The following is a 20,498-nucleotide window of genomic DNA, read 5'->3' as shown; positions in this document are numbered from 1 at the left end:
CTTCTTACGCGAGCTTTATCCATAGACTTGGAAACTACGGAATTTCTACCCGTCCAAAGCGGCCTGGGGTGGCGTTTGCTGAAAAAATGGGGGCGCCTATTTTACCCACCGTATTTTTGTTAGTATGGTCCCCATTTTTGGTGAACTTCCATCTCCAACTGTAGCACGTAGCCGGGCACAACGAATCCTTCTTTATCATGTATTATTCGGTGTGCACATTTCTCAAATCGATTACAGTATAGCGTTCACGGGATACCTCCAGCTTCGCTGGGACAAAGGAAGCAAGCTGAAGACTTACTTAGCAAAGGCCAAACGTTTCCTAATAGTCTTGAAAGAGAAGAATTCAAATCAAAAACACGAAACAACAAACGCACTGACAAAGGCAGAAAGGGAAACAGATTAAATATATGCCAAACGATTAATAAGAACAAACAAGGGTGGAAACTATAAGGGCTCACAAGTTAAAAGTCACTAAAGGGAAGGACAAAGCTCTTACAGTCTATCTCTCTGTGCACTGAGAGAACAACAAGGCTTAATTGAGGAAGTTAAGGGAAGTATGTGTCACGATCTAGTGACATGGATCAAGAAAGTGTCACTCGGTGGGGTGCCTTCTCTTGGTCAATTGCGACAGAAAGCGCCTGTGCGTGAGTCTGGGCTACGGCAGATTTTTGCTAACCATGCATAGCCGAGCACGGATTTCACGGGGATGATTTCTGCTGTCGAAGCAGAACTCAGCTATAGCTGAACTTGATATGTGACAAGGTTAGTCACGTGTTTTCGTCAAGGTTGTCTGTGTGAGGACAAGTATCTAGACACTCGAACACTCAGCGCTGGGGAGGACGGTCGTGTCTTATATTTCCTGCGAGCTTTGATGGATTTCATCGCTTTGATTTCAACGCGCCGTTCTGCATGTACAGGAGGGGCTCCAGGAAACTTCAGTTGAGACCACCTTCTCTCTTTTTACATGCGGTCTGACGGACGGGTCGTCAATTTCTCTTCGCCGTGCGGGGATGGTTCTTCACCGCATAAAGTATTCGGCAAGAGGTTGAATGGTGTGTCGCTGTTGACGAACAGAGGCCATTCAAAGGAGGAAGCGGTTTTTGCTTCCATGAGAGTGCTACATTCATAGGCTTTTTGAGGTAATAAATCATTATTTAACGCTGTTGACGAGTCTGTGTTTGTGGAATGAAATACTCTCTGTTGTTCTTTCCAGGTTAGCGCATAATTTGCTCTTTGTGACGCTAAAATACTAATCTGTATATGGTTTTTGCAGATATGGAGAGAAGGACGGAAAATGGCTGATTTGTTGTTGTAAAAGTCCGTTTGTGCAGGCCCACGTGCTCGATGAAATATGTCAGGGTGACATGTTTAAAGGTGGGGTGTGAGGGGTAGCATGACATGTCTAGTGCACCGAGGCTTTTTGTTGCAGCCTTTCTATCTTCTGTTGCTGCCTGTCTGCGGGACGCTGTTGTCTGCGGGACGCTGTTGTCTGCGGGACACTGTTACAACAAGATCGTCCGTGGAGTGATTTAACCAGCTAACCGGCTAACCAGCTAACCAGCGACTGGGTGAGGCGCCTGATGTCTCCACTTTTCCCTGCTTCGTAACAACGCCAGCCGGCACTACATTCTACGGAGCAGTTGTGGAGACTATGAACTAATTACAGGCCGTCCACTCAGTGGCAAAACAAAGCTAAGTGCACCATGTCTTTGCACCCTGTTTACCACCGTTGTCATCTTTTATATTTGTGATTATATTCGAGTGGAGACAACGTGGGGTGTGTGACACCTGCATTAACCAGCACTTTAGGCAGATCAGTCATATTTCCTAACTTTACACGGGATCAGCGTGTTACTATAATTTTCTATATTCTAACTGGCATTTTGTCAGTGACCATTGGTTTTACGTTTTGAACGTAAAAGAACATATTTTGAGTGAAGTCTCGAGGGAGGTGGCGGGTTATTACATAAACAGGCGTCTGAAACTTATACTTTTGTTGATTCTATTTAATTGTATGATTGCGAGAGTGGATCGTGGTGTGGTTAGTTAGTTAGAAGTAACTAACCGTTTCATAATCACCTTATGTGATATAGTGAAACGTGACAGTAGGGGAATCAGCAGGTAAAGCGACAAGAACTGGTTAAAGGTGACTACTTGACAAACGATTTAACAGCACAAACGGCGGTTTACGGACTATATATTACGACACACAGAAACAAAGAGAATCGTAAATAAAGTGAAAGAAAACCAGCCCACACACAGGGGCAAGAACACCCCGGCCCACACACAGGGCCAAGAACACCCCGGCCCACACACAGGGCCAAGAACACCCCGGCCCACACACAGGGGCAAGAACACCCCGGCCCACACACAGGGGCAAGAACACCCCGGCCCACACACAGGGGCAAGAACACCCCGGCCCACACACAGGGGCAAGAACACCCCGGCCCACACACAGGGGCAAGAACACCCCGGCCCACACACAGGGGCAAGAACACCCCGGCCCACACACAGGGCCAAGAACACCCCGGCCCACACACAGGGGCAAGAACACCCCGGCCCACACACAGGGGCAAGAACACCCCGGCCCACACACAGGGGCAGGAACACCCCGGCCCACACACAGGGGCAAGAACACCCCGGCCCACACACAGGGGCAAGAACACCCCGGCTTTTCACTCAGACATATATGCTTGTCCAGACTGCGTTTGTGTGCGTAGGATTTTTTGCAAACCGTCATCACACTGCCGAAAGGTTTGGTGCCTGCATGCTTGTTCATATGAGACTGGTAATCTACCTGTCGACCAAACCTCTTGTCACAAACTATGCATCAAAACGAGATTCGTTGCCATGTTTCTCACGTTTGTGATTGTCCAATGTTCGCTTGTGTTTGTATGCTGATCCGCATTACTGATGTCTAGGTAGCTGTCGATTACTTCCCCTGACACCTCCCCGGCAGATAGCGTGTGGTCGCTGGTCTCCATCTGTCAAATAAAAACGCTTCAAACGGGTCAGTTTTGCTGTGCATGATGTGCTTTGTCAGCGCGCATATGCGGGGGGGGGGGGGGGGGGGGCGTAGTAGGCACTCCGGCAAAATTGCGGGGGACCTTAATATCTAGTGTCTGCGGGTGACCTTACCCACTGAGAATCGAGTACCACAAAATAACGCTAGATTAGAGCAGCTTACCCACGATGCTGGTGCCCAAAAACGCGCATACAAGGCTGCAAGGTATCGAAGATTAAACTGTGAGTATTAACCTTTGCCGGATGCCGCTTTTGACTACACACGCCCGACGATGCGGGTTTGTCTGAACCCATACATTTGAAAGAGGGTTTTTACCGTTTATTTCTCTAACGACGATGCGGGTTTGTCTGAACCCATACATTTGAAAGAGGGTTTTTACCGTTTATTTCTCTAACGACGGGGTGGGTTCAGGGAAACTCACAGCGCTACTTCAGTGGGTGCATCGAGTTTCTCCCTTCACCGACTTCTTGCAGAGAGGGGGAGGGAGAGGGGGAGGGAGAGGGGGAGGGAGAGACTGAGAGAGACTGAGAGAGACTGAGAGACTAAGAAAGAGAGAGAGAGAGAGAGACTAAGAAAGAGAGAGAGAGAGACTAAGAAAGAGAGAGAGACTAAGAAAGAGAGAGAGACTAAGAAAGAGAGAGAGACTAAAAGAGAGAGAGAGACTAAGAAAGAGAGAGAGAGAGACTAAGAAAGAGAGAGACTAAGAAAGAGCTAGAGAGAGAGAGAGAATAAGAAAGAGAGAGAGAGAGAGACTAAGAAAGAGAGAGAGAGAGACTAAGAGAGAGAGAGAGAGACTAAGAAAGAGAGAGAGAGACTAAGAAAAAGAGAGAGAGACTAAGAAAGAGAGAGAGGGAGACTAAGAAAGAGAGAGAGAGAGAGACTAAGAAAGAGAGAGAGACTAAGAAAGAGAGAGAGAGACTAAGAGAGAGAAAGAGAGACTAAGAAAGAGAGAGAGACTAAGAAAGAGAGAGGGAGAGAGAGAGACTAAGAAAGAGAGAGAGACTAAGAAAGAGAGAGAGAGAGACTAAGAAAGAGAGAGAGAGAGACTAAGAAAGAGAGAGAGAGACTAAGACAGAGAGAGAGAGACTAATAAAGAGAGAGAGACTAAGAAAGAGAGAGAGAGAGAGACTAAGAAAGAGAGAGAGACTAAGAAAGAGAGAGAGAGAGACTAAGAAAGAGAGAGAGAGAGAGACTAAGAAAGAGAGAGAGAGACTAAGAAAGAGAGAGAGAGAGAGACTAAGAAAGAGAGAGAGAGACTAAGAAAGAGAGAGAGAGAGAGAGACTAAGAAAGAGAGAGAGAGAGACTAAGAAAGAGAGAGAGAGAGACTAAGAAAGAGAGAGAGAGAGACTAAGAAAGAGAGAGAGACTAAGAAAGAGAGAGAGAGAGAGACTAAGAAAGAGAGAGAGAGACTAAGAAAGAGAGAGAGAGACTAAGAAAGAGAGAGAGAGTGAGACTAAGAAAGAGAGAGAGAGACTAAGAAAGAGAGAGAGAGAGAGAGACTAAGAAAGAGAGAGAGAGAGACTAAGAAAGAGAGAGAGAGACTAAGAAAGAGAGAGAGAGAGAGACTAAGAAAGAGAGAGAGAGAGACTAAGAAAGAGAGAGAGAGAGACTAAGAAAGAGAGAGAGAGAGACTAAGAAAGAGAGAGAGAGACTAAGAAAGAGAGAGAGAGAGACTAAGAAAGAGAGAGAGGCTAAGAAAGAGAGAGAGAGAGACTAAGAAAGAGAGAGAGAGACTAAGAAAGAGAGAGAGAGAGAGACTAAGAAAGAGAGAGAGAGAGACTAAGAAAGAGAGAGGGAGCGAGACTAAGAAAGAGAGAGAGAGAGAGAGAGACTAAGAAAGAGAGAGAGAGAGACTAAGAAAGAGAGAGAGAGAGACTAAGAAAGAGAGAGAGAGAGACTAAGAAAGAGAGAGAGAGAGAGACTAAGAAAGAGAGAGAAATAGAGACTAAGAAAGAGAGAGAGAGAAACTAAGAAAGAGAGAGAGAGACTAAGAAAGAGAGAGAGACTAAGAAAGAGAGAGAGAGAGAGACTAAGAAAGAGAGAGAGAGACTAAGAAAGAGAGAGAGCGAGAGACTAAGAAAGAGAGACACAGAGAGAGACTAAGAGAGAGAGACACAGACAGAGAGACACAGACAGAGAGAGACAGAGAGAGAGAGACATAGAGAGAGAGAGAGACAGAGACAGTCAGATAGACAGACAGATAGACGGATAGACAGATAGACAGACAGACAGACAGAGCAACTGACAACAGACATACAGAGAGATACGGACAGACAGACAGAGAGACAGACAGTCTCTTGGAGACAAACAGGCAGACAGACACTGTTCCGCCGCTTTGGTAATTATGGGTGTAGCAGAACCCGCGCCGTCGGCAGAGGGATAGTTACAATCACTACTACTCTTTAAAAGTATGGGTTTGTGTGAACCCGCGCCATCGGTAGTGTTTATGTAAATTATCATAATCAATTAATTTTAATGTTTTGTCATGTACACACTAAAAATTTGCAGACAGAGAGCAAATTAGGTGTGTGAGAGATACTTAAAATTTCAAAACGATACCTTTAATGGTTCCAGAGTTACAATGATTTTAGTGTGTCTCTGGGTACAGGTGAACCCAGGAAGCACGGCAAAGGTTAAAATAGTGCTTTAAATGGTAGTTCTAGGTTAATTTGTACGAAATTGAGACCTCTCTGTATAATTTTCACGGACTTCGGCAGAAAATCGAACGCCACTGTTCACGAGTACACAACAAGACATATAGCCTAGGCAATTCTGCTTCAGAATATCTATACTTAATAATGTGATTTGCCACAACGTATGTCACGTTTCAATATATCACTTAAGGTGATTATGAACCGGTTAATTACTACTAATTAACTAACCACACCACGATCCACTCTCGCAGTCATACAATTAAATAGAGTCAACAAAAGTATAAGTTTCAGACGCCTGTTTATGTATAAACTCTCCACCTCCCTCGAGCCTTCACTCAAAATATGTTCCTTTTACGTTCTCAACACGTAAAAAACCAGTGTTCACTGACAAAATGCCAGTAGTATATAGAAAATTATAGTAACACGCTGAACCCGTGTAAATATAGTTAAATGCGAATGTTCTGTTCGAAAAGCTCTAGTTCGTGCAGGGGTCACACCCCACGTTGTCACTACTCCAATGAAATCACAGATACGAAAAGACAACGGTGGTCAACGGGGTGCGTACGACATGGTGCACTTAGCTTTATCTCTGCTGCTGCTGCTTAGCCGGTATGCTGGTTAGCCGGTTCGCTGGTTAGCGTGTCCGCTGGTTAGCCGGTTCGCTGGTTAGCCGGTCCGCTGGTTAGCCGGTCTCCTGGTTAGCGTAGCTTCAACAGGTCCCGCCAAAGTCAGCCGTGCAGACGTTACAGGAACACGTAACGAAGCGAAGCGAAACGAACGGAGGCTGCAAACAGAAAGCATCGGTGCACTAAACATGTCAGCTACCCCTCACCCACCACCTTAAAACATGTCATCTTTAAATACCTCATCGAGCACGTGGGCCTGCACAAAACGGACTTTTTACAACAACAAAACAGCCATTTTCCGTCCTTCTCTCCCTATCTGCAAAAACCATATACAGATTAGTATTTTAGCGTCACAGAGAGTAAATTATGCGCTAACCTGGAAAGAACAACAGAGAGTATTTCATTCCACAACACAGACTCATCAACAGCGTTAAATAATGATTTATTACCTCAAAAGCCTATGATTGTACTCTCAATGGAAGCAAAGTCCGCTTCCTCCCTGGAACAGCCTCTGTTCGTCAACAGTGACCAAAAACCTCCAGAACCCCTTGTCGAATCCTTATGCGAAAGCCATCGCCGACGAAGGAATGTTGACGACTTGTCCTCAGCAAAATATGTGGCAGTGTGAAGGAAATAACCGGTGGAAGCTCCCCTAGAGTGCCGAATACAATATTCGGTGAAAAACCATCATACTCTAGAAACTGTGTATTAGATCCTTCCCCTTCTGCCGCTGGGTGTCAAGTGCCCCGTCCTTGTGTCTCTCTCAGACAACCTAGCCAATAACACGTGACTGACCTTGTCACAAAACCAGTCCAGCTATACACAATTCTGCCTCCCAAGCAGAAAAAAGACACGAGAAACTCAATCCGTGAAAATCCCGTGCGCGCTGTCAGCGAAAAACCGTCAGCCCTATGACAGCAGAAACCCCCACTGTGAAACTCGTGCGCTACGAAACATCCGTGCTAGTTGAGCACTGTCAGCAAACTCTGCTGTAGCCCAATATCACGTACAGGCGCTTTCTATCATAATCGACCAAGAACAGGCACTCCACTGAGTGACACTTTCTTGGTCTCTGTCACCCGATCGTGACAACGTACCTTCACAGGGCAATTCCTCAGGTTGCGAGATAACAATTTTGCTTCCGCGTGCGGGGGAACGAATATTGGGTGTTGTTCCTGCGGTGGAAAAAACTAGGCGTGCCACGATCGGGAACGTCCCACTAGTCCGAGGGTTCACTAGTCCGAGGGTTCACTAGTCCGAGGGTTCACTAGTCCGAGGGTTCACTATAGACGCTTGAACAAAGGATATTCAATTTGATTTGTTTTTATTTTGTGTGTGTATGTGTGCGTGGATGTGCGTGCGTGCGTGTGTTTTTCACTGCTGGGGGAACCAAATCGAAGAATATTCTCATAAAAAACACTGAGTTGTTTTCATTCAAAAAGATAATGCGGTGTTTCATATTTTGACTGAAGAAATCTCAGACTATTTCCCCCAAGAAACTTAGTTATTTATATTTTGACTGAAGAAAGGATATTAAATTTATCAGGATACCGCCCCGACTGGACAATTACGTGATCGAACTGCCTACAGTTTTTAGTCATACTATATAGCACCTCGGGTTTCCTTTTGCCCGTGAGGGTCAGTTAGTTATCCCACCGACCTAAATTATGGAGAGGATCGAGCCTGGGTTGTACTACAGCCTCACACATAATTTCATTGAAATCGGTTCTCAAACATCGGATATCTATTTGCGGACAGACACACACACACACACACACACACACACACACACACACACACACACAGACAGACGCAGTGAAACCTATATACCGCCTTTTTAAGGGGCGGTATAATAACTGGAAAATCAGGCGTCTATAGTAAACCCTCGGACTAGTGAACCCTCGGACTAGTGAACCCTCGGACTAGTGAACCCCTCTCGCCACGATCCACGGCGTGTGTGTGCGTGTGTGTGTGTGTATGTGTATGTGTGTGTGGTGTGTGTGTGTATATGTGTGTGTGTATGTGTGTGTGTGACTGCATGTGTGTGTGACACTATAGTGGTTGTCGTGCTAGTGAGAGTCGTCACTGTTGGATGTCGCTACCGTGGAATGTCGTACCCGTGGGATTACGCGCGAGTGGGAGTCGCGCCACTGGCTGTCGCACTGGAGGATTTTGGACTGACTTTTGGGAATAAACCACTAACTGTACACCCTCTCTCCCCCCCCCCCCCCCCCCGCTCCTACACACACACACCCTAACCACCACCTCGCACTCTCCCTTGCTCCAACAACGAATACATTCTTCTAGTCACAGTTCTGTCATTGTGACCAAGGCATGATCGAGCGGCTGTGTAACAGTCCACCGGGTCATACATCCGATATCGCTAAGTGGCAAGTTTATCTCGCGCAGTGTGAACTAGGAAACGCAGGAAATATACGGGATCAAAATGGCGTCTTCTTGTGGTTCATTCACTGTCGTCTGCGTTGTCGCCCTCGTTTTGGTGGCTGGTAAGGATTTTGTTTTGAACATTGAATGATTTTTGTTGCAATTCAATGATATTTCTGTTTTTTTCTCTGAAATTTGTTTTAGAGTTCTGTTCAGTGTTTACGTTGTCGTTGTGTGTGTGTGTGTGTGTGTGTGCCGTGTGTGTGTGAGCGTGTCAGTGTATGTGTGTGAGTGTGAGTGTGTGTGTGTGTGTGTGTGTGTGTGTGTGTGTGTCAGTGTGTGTGTGTGAGTGTGAGTGTGTGTGTGTGTGTGTGTGTGTGACTCGAGTGTGTGTGAGTGTGTGTGTGTGTGTGTTTCTGGCCAAGTTTATATTTTACAAAGGAACATGCAGACAGTAATGTTTGAGCGACCTTGGATCACCTTGCAATCATTTTTTTTTTTTACAAACAAATAAATAAAAGTTACTTATGAACGATCTGGTTGAAAAGTTTGGATACAAATCGTTGTTGAAATATGATAAAAATAGAAGAGAAAGAAACTGAATAAATTTGTCAGTTCCAGAACTAATCATTATGGCCTGTTTGTAAGTTTGTCTTAATTTGAAAGGACAGACGAGGCTTACCTGGTAAGGTGAAGGCTGGACCTGATTTAGTAGAGGTACACAGACTGCGACGGCTGTTCTAATGATTAGAGAGGACGCATGCGCAACCAATCACCTTTCAGATAACAATATGTTACAAAGTCAAACACATGTTTTGAAATAATTTAGTGCCCTAATTTTATCCCAAATGCGGAGGGAATTACAGTCTCACTTAAGGGTGGGATTAGAACAGCCGTCACAGTCTGTGTACCTCTACTAAATCAGGTCCAGCCCACACAGACTAGACGGCAATTTCTAATGATTTTTTAGAGATTGCCTTTGTGACATATTGCTCAACCCCCAATACAATTTGATATTACATAGAAACTCACCCTAAGCCTTGCAGAAATAGGAGTCCAACAGAGACTGCCCCAAATTTACGGTCGCTGCTTTGTGGTAGAAGCGTGAAAACGTTGACTCGCTGCTCCAACCTGCAGCTTTGAGGATAACATCCATGGGGACCCCCCGTGATGCTGCAGCTGACGTACTTGCTGCCCGTGTGCTGTGTGCACCAAATACTTGGGTGTCCACATTAGCTCGTGTGAGAACGTCTCTCATCCACCGAGCCAAGGTGTCCTTGCTGATGGGTTTGTAGGGTTTTTGATAGCTCAAAAGCAGTTTGTTTTCGCATCCCCGAAACTCCTTAGTTCTTCGAAAATATTCTTTGAGCACAGACACAATACACAAAGCCTTGTTCTGTGGAAAGGCTAAAAATTCCAGCGGTGCTAAATGTTTTCCTTTGCGGGAATGTTTTAGCAATACATTCAAATAAAACACACATTTTGAGTTGGAAAGATGCATTGAATTCACTGACAGACTGTGAAGAGTTTGGCATCTTTGCGCAGATAACAATGCCAAAAGCATTACAAGTTTGTATGACAATTCCTTCAGTGTTATTTGTTCATGTGGATAGTACAATTCCAAATGCTCCAGCACAACATCCACATTCCATGTGGACGCATATTTAATAATAATAATAATAACGATTACTTATATAGCGCGTAAACCTCGTGGTGACGAGCCCAGAGCGCTTTACACTTACACAATCATAATACAAACAAGGAAAGAGAACTAAATCCGAATAAATTCAAACATGGTCACACACACACACACACACACGCACGCACACACACACGCACACACACACACACGCGCGCGCGCACACACACACACACAATCTTTCTTTCGTCATTGTCAATGTTCAGGTAACCCGCAATGTCATTCCATGTACGCATACGTTATTCTAGTACAACACACACAGGCACATACACATCCTCATGAACGCCACACTTTAGTAGATAATACACGTGGCAGCGCCGATGACTCACCGATCATGGGATCTCCTTCAGAGGTCTAACTTAAACATGTGTGTTTTGAGGGCTGTTCTAAAGGCAGATGGTGACTGGGAATCCCTAATGCTCCGGGGGATTTTCTCCCAGACAAGAGGTCCCTGGTACTTGAAGGATCTCTCAAATCCATAGTTAGTTGATTTTCTGTTTCTTTTTGGTTTACTAAGTACATTGGTATCTGTTGCAGAGCGAAGAGAGGAGAGGTTTGAATATTTTGATAACATCTCAGAGAGATAAGCAGGTCCTGTACCATGAAAGAAAGAGAAACAAATGCATGCAATTTTGTATTGAATACGACTTCTTACAGGCAGCCAGTGAAGGGATCTCAAAACAGGTGTGATGTGGTGTCTTTTAGGGGTCTTTGTGATTAATCTAGCGGAGTTGTTCTGTACTTTCTGCAGTTTTTCAATGAGATAGTCAAATGAACCAGAAAGAAGGGCATTTCCGTAATCTAGCCTTGAAAGAACGAGAGAGCAAATGAGGGTTTTTGTAGCATCGGAAGAAAGGCAGTGGCGGATGGAGCTAATTTTTCTCAGTTCATAGTAGGCATTTCTACAGACAGTGGAGACTTGTTGTTTGAAGCAGAGAGTTTCGTCGAAGATGACACCGAGGTTTCGTACTTGAGAAGCCAACTGAATATCAGTTCCAGCTATAGGAAAAGCGGGTCGAAGTTCAAACACACCTTTCACAAACCGTTTCACTAAACAGTGTTCACCAAATTGAGGACATCCTGCTATGACTAAGTAACAAGATAGAGCCGATCTGGCCGCACAAATGGCACTATAGCCAAGTCCTGCCCTGAACAGTGTTGCTAGAAAGTTGATCGTATCATTCACAGTCGGCGAAACGGTATGTATAGGCCTACCTCTCCTGCACGCATAGCTTTTCCATTTTGCGATATAGGACGCGTAAACTTTCCTAGTTCCCTCTCTCCATGACGAAAAGATGATATTTGAAGCTTGTGCCGAAAGTCCTGACATTCGATATCTGATCCTGAGACTTCGCAAATGATCAACCTTAAGGACTTTCTCAGTCTGTGTTTTTCCTGAAGATTTGAGGGCATGAATAGCAGATTTTCCCCTGCTGACACAAGCACCGGATTGTTTATCAACATCTTTGCCAGTTTTGGATACCACGGTTGACTGGGCCAGTCTGAAACTACTACAACTCCCGTAGCTTTTTCTTTGTTGATTTTGTGCAGCATGCTGGCAATAACACAAAAGGGTGGAAAAGCATAAAAACGTTTATTAGACCATGATAGAGTGAAAGCATTCACCGCTACAGCTTCTGGGTCTGGTCTAAATGATACATATTGAGGGAATTTACAGTTTATCCTTGATGCAAACAAATCTATTTCTGGTTTAGCACACAGAATATACAGAGCACTTGTTAAAATGTCAGTCTTCACGGCCCATTCTGTATCTAGATTGTGTACTCTAGATTCTTCATCTGCTTCTACATTGTCTATCCCTGGTATGTATGCCGATGAAACCCAAATGCCTCGCATAATGCAAAATGACCAGATTTCCTTAGCAACTGCATTGCATGTTACCGAAATGGACCCCATTTTGTCAACACATGCAATGGCTGTAACATTATCCATCATAAGCCTGAGATGAATGTTAGTTTTGTCAACACATGCAATGGCTGTAACATTATCCATCATAAGCCTGAGATGAATGTTAGTTTTGTCCCTAGCAAAGGTTTGCAAAGACAGCAGTGCAGCTTTCAATTCCAGAATATTGATGTGCTGCTGTGCTTCTTGTTGATTCCATAGTCCACCTGTTCTACCTTGACTACACGAACAACCCCAGCCTTTCTTTGATGCATCAGTGAACATTATGAAATCTGGGTCACCATGATCAGTGTCCACATCATTAACAGATGACATGATATTCTCCCTCCACCATAACATTTCGGTTTTGGCTTCGGCAGAGAACTCCACAGAGGAGTCATAATCATTATTGTTTTGCTTCAAAGCAGCAATTTTATCGTGTTCCATGCATCTGTACCAGAGAGGACCAAATTTCACCGCCTGAAAAGCAGACACTACTTGCCCAATGAACTTTGCGAGTGTTCTTACTGTGGCATACCCCTGATGTAACAGCTCAGTGGCTAGTTTATGTATCCTTTCCTTCCTCTCTGTTGTTAAAGTGACTGTCATGTCCTCTGAATCAATTTCAACCCCAAGATATCTTATTTTATGGGAAGGTATCAAAACAGATTTCACCGGATGCACAACAAATCCTAATTTTTCCAGAAGAGACAATGACTCTTTTACATTTTGCACACATTCTTTTTCAGAATCTCCAAAAAGCAATGCATCATCAATGAAGATTGTTGAAAGAAATCCTAGTCTATGTAACTGGGCCATGACTGGTTTCAGTAACTTTGTGAACAAACGTGGGCAGGGTGCTAGTCCGTTTGGACATGCAGTGAAAACAAATACTTCTCCTTTCCAGAGAAACTTCAAATATTTCTGAGATGCTTTATTTACCGGCACTGAAAAATAAGTATCTTTGAGATCCAAAGAACAGAAGAAGCAATTTCTGGTGACTAGCTCCAAAGCTGTCTTCAGTGTTTCCATTTTGAAATGCTGATAAATCATGTTTTCATTCAAATCTCTCAGATTTAAAATTAATCTCCATGTATTATTCTTTTTTGGTCTCACAAAAATTGGAGACAGAAAATCATCCTCCGAGTGATCTGTTTTTCTTATCACCCCTTTTTGTAGAAGTTCGACAATTTCTGAATCAATTGCTGTTGTCTGTTCTTTGGAAAAATTGTAGTTTTGAGGATTTTTTCTCTGTACAGGGGTCTCTGTGAAATCAATATTTATCCCTTGTACCATTTCCAAAATGTCTTTATCTATTGAGACTTCCTTCCAAGAGGGAAGGCAGTAACGAATTTGACCTGCTTGAAAATGATCTGCTTGTTCCTGTAATCTATTTTTAATGTTTTCAACTTCATCATAAAACTCCCTCACCTCTTTGTCTTTGCGCACATCGGGAGTTTTTGAAACTTCTGTGTCTACTGTTTTCCTCTGAATTTTCCGAATCCCCGATTCTGACCTCTCCCCCGATTCTGACCTCTCCCCCGATTCTGACCTCTCCCCCGAGCTCTGGGACTGAAAGACTGCCCTCGTTGATTTCCGTATGTGTTCCCTTGACCTAAAAAAGGCCTACCACCTTGCCCCTTGCGCTGGTATGGTTGGAAACGATTGTTGTAGCTTGAAGTGTGCGGAGTTTTCATCTTGTAATTCTCATTAGCACCTTTGATCGCTTTCTCGATATCCCCGCCAAAAAGCATGTCACGACTCGGGAGGTTTTCGTTTGTGCACATAGCTGCCATGTCCTTTGGCAGAACGCGAGCTAATTGGTATTTACGGCGGATGCTGAGCTCTTGCTGCGCTGTTCCCAACAGACAGATAACATCACCACACGCGGACAACATCCCATTCAGTTCTGCCCTGAACTTCGTACTCTCTACTGTCACGGTACTACGATTGCTGTTGTCAGTGCACCCCTCTTTTGTGAAGGTGTGAAGTTTGCTTGTTGCCGTAACAAGTGCTGCGGTTGATTTAGAAATCAGCTTCTGTACATTGAGCAGTCGCGTGTCATTTTGTCTTGCACCTCTGTCGAGGTTTGCTTTCCCTATCACCTCCTCATTAAGGATAGGAGCCTTTATTTCCACACAGTTTGCCGGAATAAGGATACTTTCCATCTTGTCCTTGAGCTTTTGGTCTGGTAATTTGACAGTGAATCTGCTTATAGTGATGTTTGCGAGCTTCTCATCCACTACACCGCCTATTTTCTCTTCAACTTCCAAGTCTGCCTCCATCGCAGCAAAAATATCATCAAGCTGATCCGCTGACTGAGCTGATGCTTTGACACAAAAGTCAAATTCTGATTCTGTTGAAACCTCTGCCACAGAACCTCTGCCGGGGTCAACAATTGCTTCATTTTTCTTCACGTTTTCCACGGTAGCACCGCTGGAACAATCTCCGATAGAAACACCGGTAGCACCGCATGAAACGGAGAAAGACTGATCGCCAAGATCACTGTTTTCAGATTGATTTTCATCATCACCATTGTTACAAAAGAGATCGTCATATTTCGATTCCAGAGATTTCAGTTTATCCAAAAACGGACTCATGATCGACCCCATCAAATCACGCACAGTTTCCACCATTTCATTGTTAATGTTTTGTCCACCACTTGTACTAGCAGACTCCGCATCCTTATTTGCTGCGGAATCCGCCATCTTCAAAAATTAGAAACCGGCGAGCGTCCGGCGTGAAATTTAATCATGAAAAATCAGTTCTCACCTTGACTCATCCGAGCTAATGACATCGTCCTCACGAAACAAAACACTCTGAGGCACACATCACAAAGAAAAAAGTTCACCCAACACATTGTAATCCAAATGAATAATCCATTTCTATGAGCACAGAAACATTCTGAAAGCTTCCTGGTAACGCGCGAAACCAAAAGTGATTGGTTGCGCATGCGTCCTCTCTAATCATTAGAAATTGCCGTCTTGTCTGTGTACCGAGACTAAATTCTGATTTTTCACGTATTCCGTCTGTAAAACATGGTAACAGGAACGTTGCCATTGTTGTTCTAGTGATATGTTGTGGATGTTCACACTACAGAAAAAACCCGCGCACATTGTTTATAATTATTTCTCTTTTCTTTTGTCGGTGTAAAATAGACACACACACACACACACACTTACGCACACACGCACGCGCGCAAGCACGCACGTACGCAGGTTAGCACGTACGCACGCAAAGATACTCAGAGACACAAGGGCGGATCAATTCACTTTGGAGGGGGGGGTTACAAAATGACTGCGAAGATACAAGTTGACGGCGCCGAAGGCGCCTAAGCCTCTAGGGGGGTCCGGGGGCATGCCCCCCCGGAAATTTTTTTTATCCAAAGAAGCAAAATAGAGCTATCTGGTGCATCCTGAGCCAATAAATTACCTCTTTTTTTGGGGGGGTAGGGGGGTGGGGGGGGTTACGTAACCCGTGTAACCCCCCCCCCAGATCCGCCCTTGGAGACATACACTGAGAGTAAAAAGTACGTATACACACACACACACACACACACACACACACACACACACACACACACACACACACATACACTCTCTCTCTCATTCTCTCTCTCTCTCTTTCTCTCTCTCTCCGCTCTCTCTTTCTCTCTCTCTTTCTCTCTCTCTCTCTCTCTCTCTCTCTAGTCAACTACACTCCATATGACGTCACGCCCTTGTTTGAGGTAAATGAAGGGCGATGTTTAATTGAACGTACAATGACAGTCTGTTTGCACATATTGCTCTGTGTATTCATGCCTACAAGTAAGGGAGGGTGTTATGATATTACGTCATTTTGTGATGACGTCCTGTGGTCGTCATATGGCGCGAAAGTAAGGGTCACGTGATCGCGCACCACTGTGGGCAGTCGCCATCTTCTTGTTCAGTTCTGGAGTTAGTTCATGTTGTTAAAAGCTTACAAGAGTTAAAATAAACATACGTTCCAGTTAACAACGCCTTTGGATTCATTGTGAGTGAACGTAACTCAAACATGGTGTCAGAAGTAAACCAGAAGTAAACGAAAAGTGCCAAAAGAAGAAGAATGTCGACATTACAACCGCCGGAGAAGTTCTCTTTCAAACCTGAGGAATGGCCCCAGTGGATTCAAGAGTTCAAACGCTTCAGAAGTGCATCAGAACTAAATCAAAAAAGTGGTGAAACTCAACGGGACACTTTGTTGTACGTGATGGGTCGAGAATCCGAGAAGATTCTGCCGAACCTGGAATTTCGAGTTCACACTGTTGGGGAAGGAACGGATGCCAGGGAAGAACAAGAAGTGGACACAGACTTCGAGACGTTGATCAGTAAGTTTGATGCCTACTTCATTGTAAAGAGAAACATAATTCATGAACGCGCGCAATTCTAAGAAAGAAAGCAGAAAGAAACAGAAACTGTTGAAGAATGTTATTGTTCTTTGAGATCTGTGGTAGCACATTGCCAGTACACACACATAGATGGTAGCACATTGCCAGTACACAGACACAGATGGTAGCACATTGCCAGTACACAGACATAGATGGTAGCACATTGCCAGTACACAGACATAGATGGTAGCACATTGCCAGTACACACACATAGATCACCAACTTCGGGATCGTTTTGTGGTCGGACTCAAAGACGTTAGACTGAAAGAAAAACTTCAGTTAACACATGATCTCACTCTTAGCAAAGCCATAGAGGTTGCAAGACAGCATGAGCAGATCAAACAACAGATGAAGCAGCAAGGCTTCAATGCATCGTCTGATGAAGCGAGAGATGAATTTAGATCTAGGCCTCACAGACAGAACCGAGACGAGGACATGACGTCAACCACGCGTTATACGTCATACGCAGAAAATCGGGACGAGCGAAGTCACCACTCTGATCAAAAGAACGCGTCATCAAGCAGCCGTGGGCGAGGCAGATTTCGTCAGGAAAGAGACAAGCGGAACTTTTCTGAATGCGACAGGTGTGGTAGACAACACGGGCAAGAATCGGAATGTCCAGCAAGAGGGCGAATTTGCAGAAAATGCATGAAAAAAGGACACTATGCGAATGAGTGCAGGTCTGTGCACAGGCGGAAGGTATCGTTCACTGGACCACTACTTCCATAGAAAGACTAGTCTTTCTAGTCGTCCAGTGAACGATACCTTCCGCCTGTGGTCTGTGCAAGAAACAGTTTTGACCGAGTCAGAGAAAGAAGAATTCTCGCTAGATTCAGCTGAAATTGAAGATGACACAGAAGCTTGGATGGTTGATTTGAAGATCAAAGGAAAAGACATCAAGTTCAAGATTGACTCTGGTGCTGACATCACCATCATGAAGGAGAAGAGTTTTGAGAAAATGAAAGTCAAGCCACAACTTCGCCATACGAACGTTCATCTCACGTCTCCAGCTGGCAAGTTGATGACAAGAGGAGAGTTCTTTGCAAAGATTTCCTACAAAGAAAAGTCGTACAAGTTCCGAGTTATCGTTGTTCGAAACCGAAGTGGAAGCAACCTACTGAGTAGGAACGCCGCTGTGAAAATGGGACTGATCAAACGTTTGGATGAAGTGTACGAAAACGTGTTCGGCGCTACGGGACTCTTGAAAACAGAACCAGTGCAAATCAGACTACGAGAGAACGCTACTCCGTACTGTGTGACAACTGCACGCCGAGTTCCTTTTCCCATCCAGAAGAAGGTGAAGGACGAGTTGGAACGAATGAAGGCAGCAGGCATCATTCGTGAGGTTAAAGAACCAACCGAGTGGTGCGCCCCCATGGTTCCTGTCGTGAAGCCCAACGGAAAAATTCGTGTCACAGTGGATTTCAAATTCCTCAATATGGCTGTCAAACGACCAAACTGCATGATTCCCAACTTGGATGACATAGCGCCGAAGATGGCAGATGCCACTGTCTTTTCGACACTAGACGCTTCCTCTGGATTTTTCCAAATTCCTCTACACAAAGACAGCATGACCATGACAACGTTTATGACGCCTCTCGGGAGATTCTGTTTTGAGCGTGTTCCCATGGGCATCAGTCTTGGACCGGAAGTGTTCCAAGAAAAGATGAAAGAGACGCTTGAAGGTCTAGAAGGCTGCAGCACGATCATGGACGACACAATCGTGTTCGGGAAGACTGAGAAAGAACACGACAAAAGGCTGAACGCAGTTCTTGAGCGGATAAAGGAATCCGGCTTGAAACTGAACAAGTCCAAATGTTTCTTCAAGAAGAAGGAGGTGAAGTACTTTGGGCACATTATCAGCGCGTCGGGTCTGCGTCCAGATCCAGAGAAAGTGAAGGCAATCACTGAAATGCCCGCACCGTCATCAGTGACTGAACTACGCACAGTGTGTGGTATGCTGAACTATCTGTCCAAATTTGTGTCAGGGCTGGCAACGCTCATGAAACCTCTTACAGATCTGATGAAAGGCAACACTGAATGGCATTGGGGAGAAAATCAGCAACAGGCGTTTGACGCAGTGAAGAAGAAAATATCTTCAGCGCAAGCCTTGGGATTTTACAGTCAAGAGAGAAAGACAGTGGTGAGCGCTGATAGCAGTAGTTATGGTCTCGGAGCCATTCTCATGCAGTGGAACGGAGATCAGCTCATTCCGATTGCTTATGCTTCCAGAACTCTCACAGACGCGGAACGTCGATACGCTCAGATCGAGAAAGAATTGTCGTTCCTGAGAGTCAACGGAAAGAGTTGTTGAAACAACTGCATGAAACACACCAGGGACTTCACAAATGCAGACAAGACGCACAAGCTACTGTGTGGTGGCCGGGACTGAGCTTGGACTTGAAACAGCTTGTGGACTCTTGCGGAATATGCAGAGAAAATAGACCGTCACAGAGGAGTGAGCCTCTACGTCCATCAAAGTTGGGAGCAGACCTTTGCACATTCGAAGAAAAAGAGTATCTCATTGTAATCTACTATTACAGTCGATGGTTGGAAATACAGCAACTTTTCTCGACCACCGCAGCAGCAACCATCAAACGGTTCCGTCGGCTATTTTCCACATACGGCATACCGGACATGATCATTTCAGACAATGGACCGCAATTCCAGTGCAAAGAATTCCGAGAATTCGCACAAGAGTTTGACTTTAAGCATCAAACTAGTAGTCCAGCGTTTCCACAAGCGAACGGGGAAGCAGAGAGCGGTGTGAAAATCGCAAAGAAGATTCTTCAGCACGAATTACTGGATGTTGCTCTACTCAACTAGCGAGCTACTGCACACTCTAGTACGGGTGTGAGCCCAGCACAAGCACTCATGGGAAGGCTGTTGAAAACAAAGCTGCCAGTACTACCAGAGAACCTGCGACCGGTGGCTGTCAACGATGGCATGTTCAGAGAAGCAGATGCAGACTACAAACAGAATTACAAAGCTGCCAGTACTACCAGAGAACCTGCGACCGGTGGCTGTCAACGATGGCATGTTCAGAGAAGCAGATGCAGACTACAAACAGAATTACAAAGCTGCCAGTACTACCAGAGAACCTGCGACCGGTGGCTGTCAACGATGGCATGTTCAGAGAAGCAGATGCAGACTACAAACAGAATTACAAAGCTGCCAGTACTACCAGAGAACCTGCGACCGGTGGCTGTCAACGATGGCATGTTCAGAGAAGCAGAACTGATGCAGACTACAAACAGAATTACAAACAGCAATACGACCGGAGACACGGGGTTGTTCCCCTTGCACCGCTGAAACCAGGTGACCCGGTCCTGATGAAGACGGACGGAGAGCACACTTGGGACATGAAAGGGACAGTGGTTGCCACAGATCCGGTAAACCGCACATATCTGGTCAACTCTCCATCCGGGGTATTCAGACGCAACAGGAAACATCTGCAACAACTGCCGACGCCCATCAGGATTAGCGATTCCGGCGGTACTCCAGCAGCTGTTCCCGACATTTGGATCTACAGACCCTCAAAATTAGGAAGTTTGATATAGGGCTTCCTTCCCTATGTGTTCCGTTTGAAACCTGTGCCTTTCAGTGTTAGCTATATGCAGAATCCTATCATGTAAACCTGCCTGCCAGTGTATGCGATCTGGACGAAGTACGCAAAGCTGCTATGATTGATTCAGTTTTTAATTTCGTCGACGCCGTCACTGTTGTTGTTGTTGTTGTTGTTGTTGTTCGTTAATTTGGCATAAATAAAACCTGAACAACTTCTTTGATTAAACAACA

General features: G+C 44.9%; 1 protein-coding gene and 1 long non-coding RNA gene across 3 annotated transcripts in view; both read left to right on the top strand.

The window, feature by feature from the left end:
* Positions 1 to 276: 276 nt before the first annotated feature.
* On the top strand, positions 277 to 1,988 carry LOC138946021 (uncharacterized). Its single transcript, XR_011449171.1, has 2 exons — positions 277 to 1,139; positions 1,430 to 1,988. It is a non-coding gene; the product is annotated as an uncharacterized lncRNA (long non-coding RNA).
* Positions 1,989 to 8,612: 6,624 nt separating this feature from the next.
* The window catches only part of LOC138946204 (leukocyte elastase inhibitor A-like), a 29,959-nt gene continuing 18,073 nt past the window's right edge, over positions 8,613 to 20,498 (top strand). The window contains exon 1 of one of the 2 annotated variants that reach the window (XM_070317715.1): positions 8,613 to 8,813. In XM_070317715.1, the coding sequence (XP_070173816.1) occupies positions 8,753 to 8,813 (61 nt within the window). In that variant the 5' untranslated portion in view covers positions 8,613 to 8,752. Of the gene's footprint in view, positions 8,814 to 16,363; positions 16,641 to 20,498 lie in introns of those variants that run through there. The other variant, XM_070317714.1, reaches the window with a different exon arrangement.

The sequence above is a fragment of the Littorina saxatilis genome, linkage group LG13, assembly GCF_037325665.1.
Source record: "Littorina saxatilis isolate snail1 linkage group LG13, US_GU_Lsax_2.0, whole genome shotgun sequence".
NCBI classification, from domain to species: Eukaryota; Metazoa; Mollusca; class Gastropoda; order Littorinimorpha; family Littorinidae; genus Littorina; species Littorina saxatilis.
Note: the sequence above shows the minus strand (reverse complement) of the source record. Positions and strands in the feature narration are given on the sequence as shown.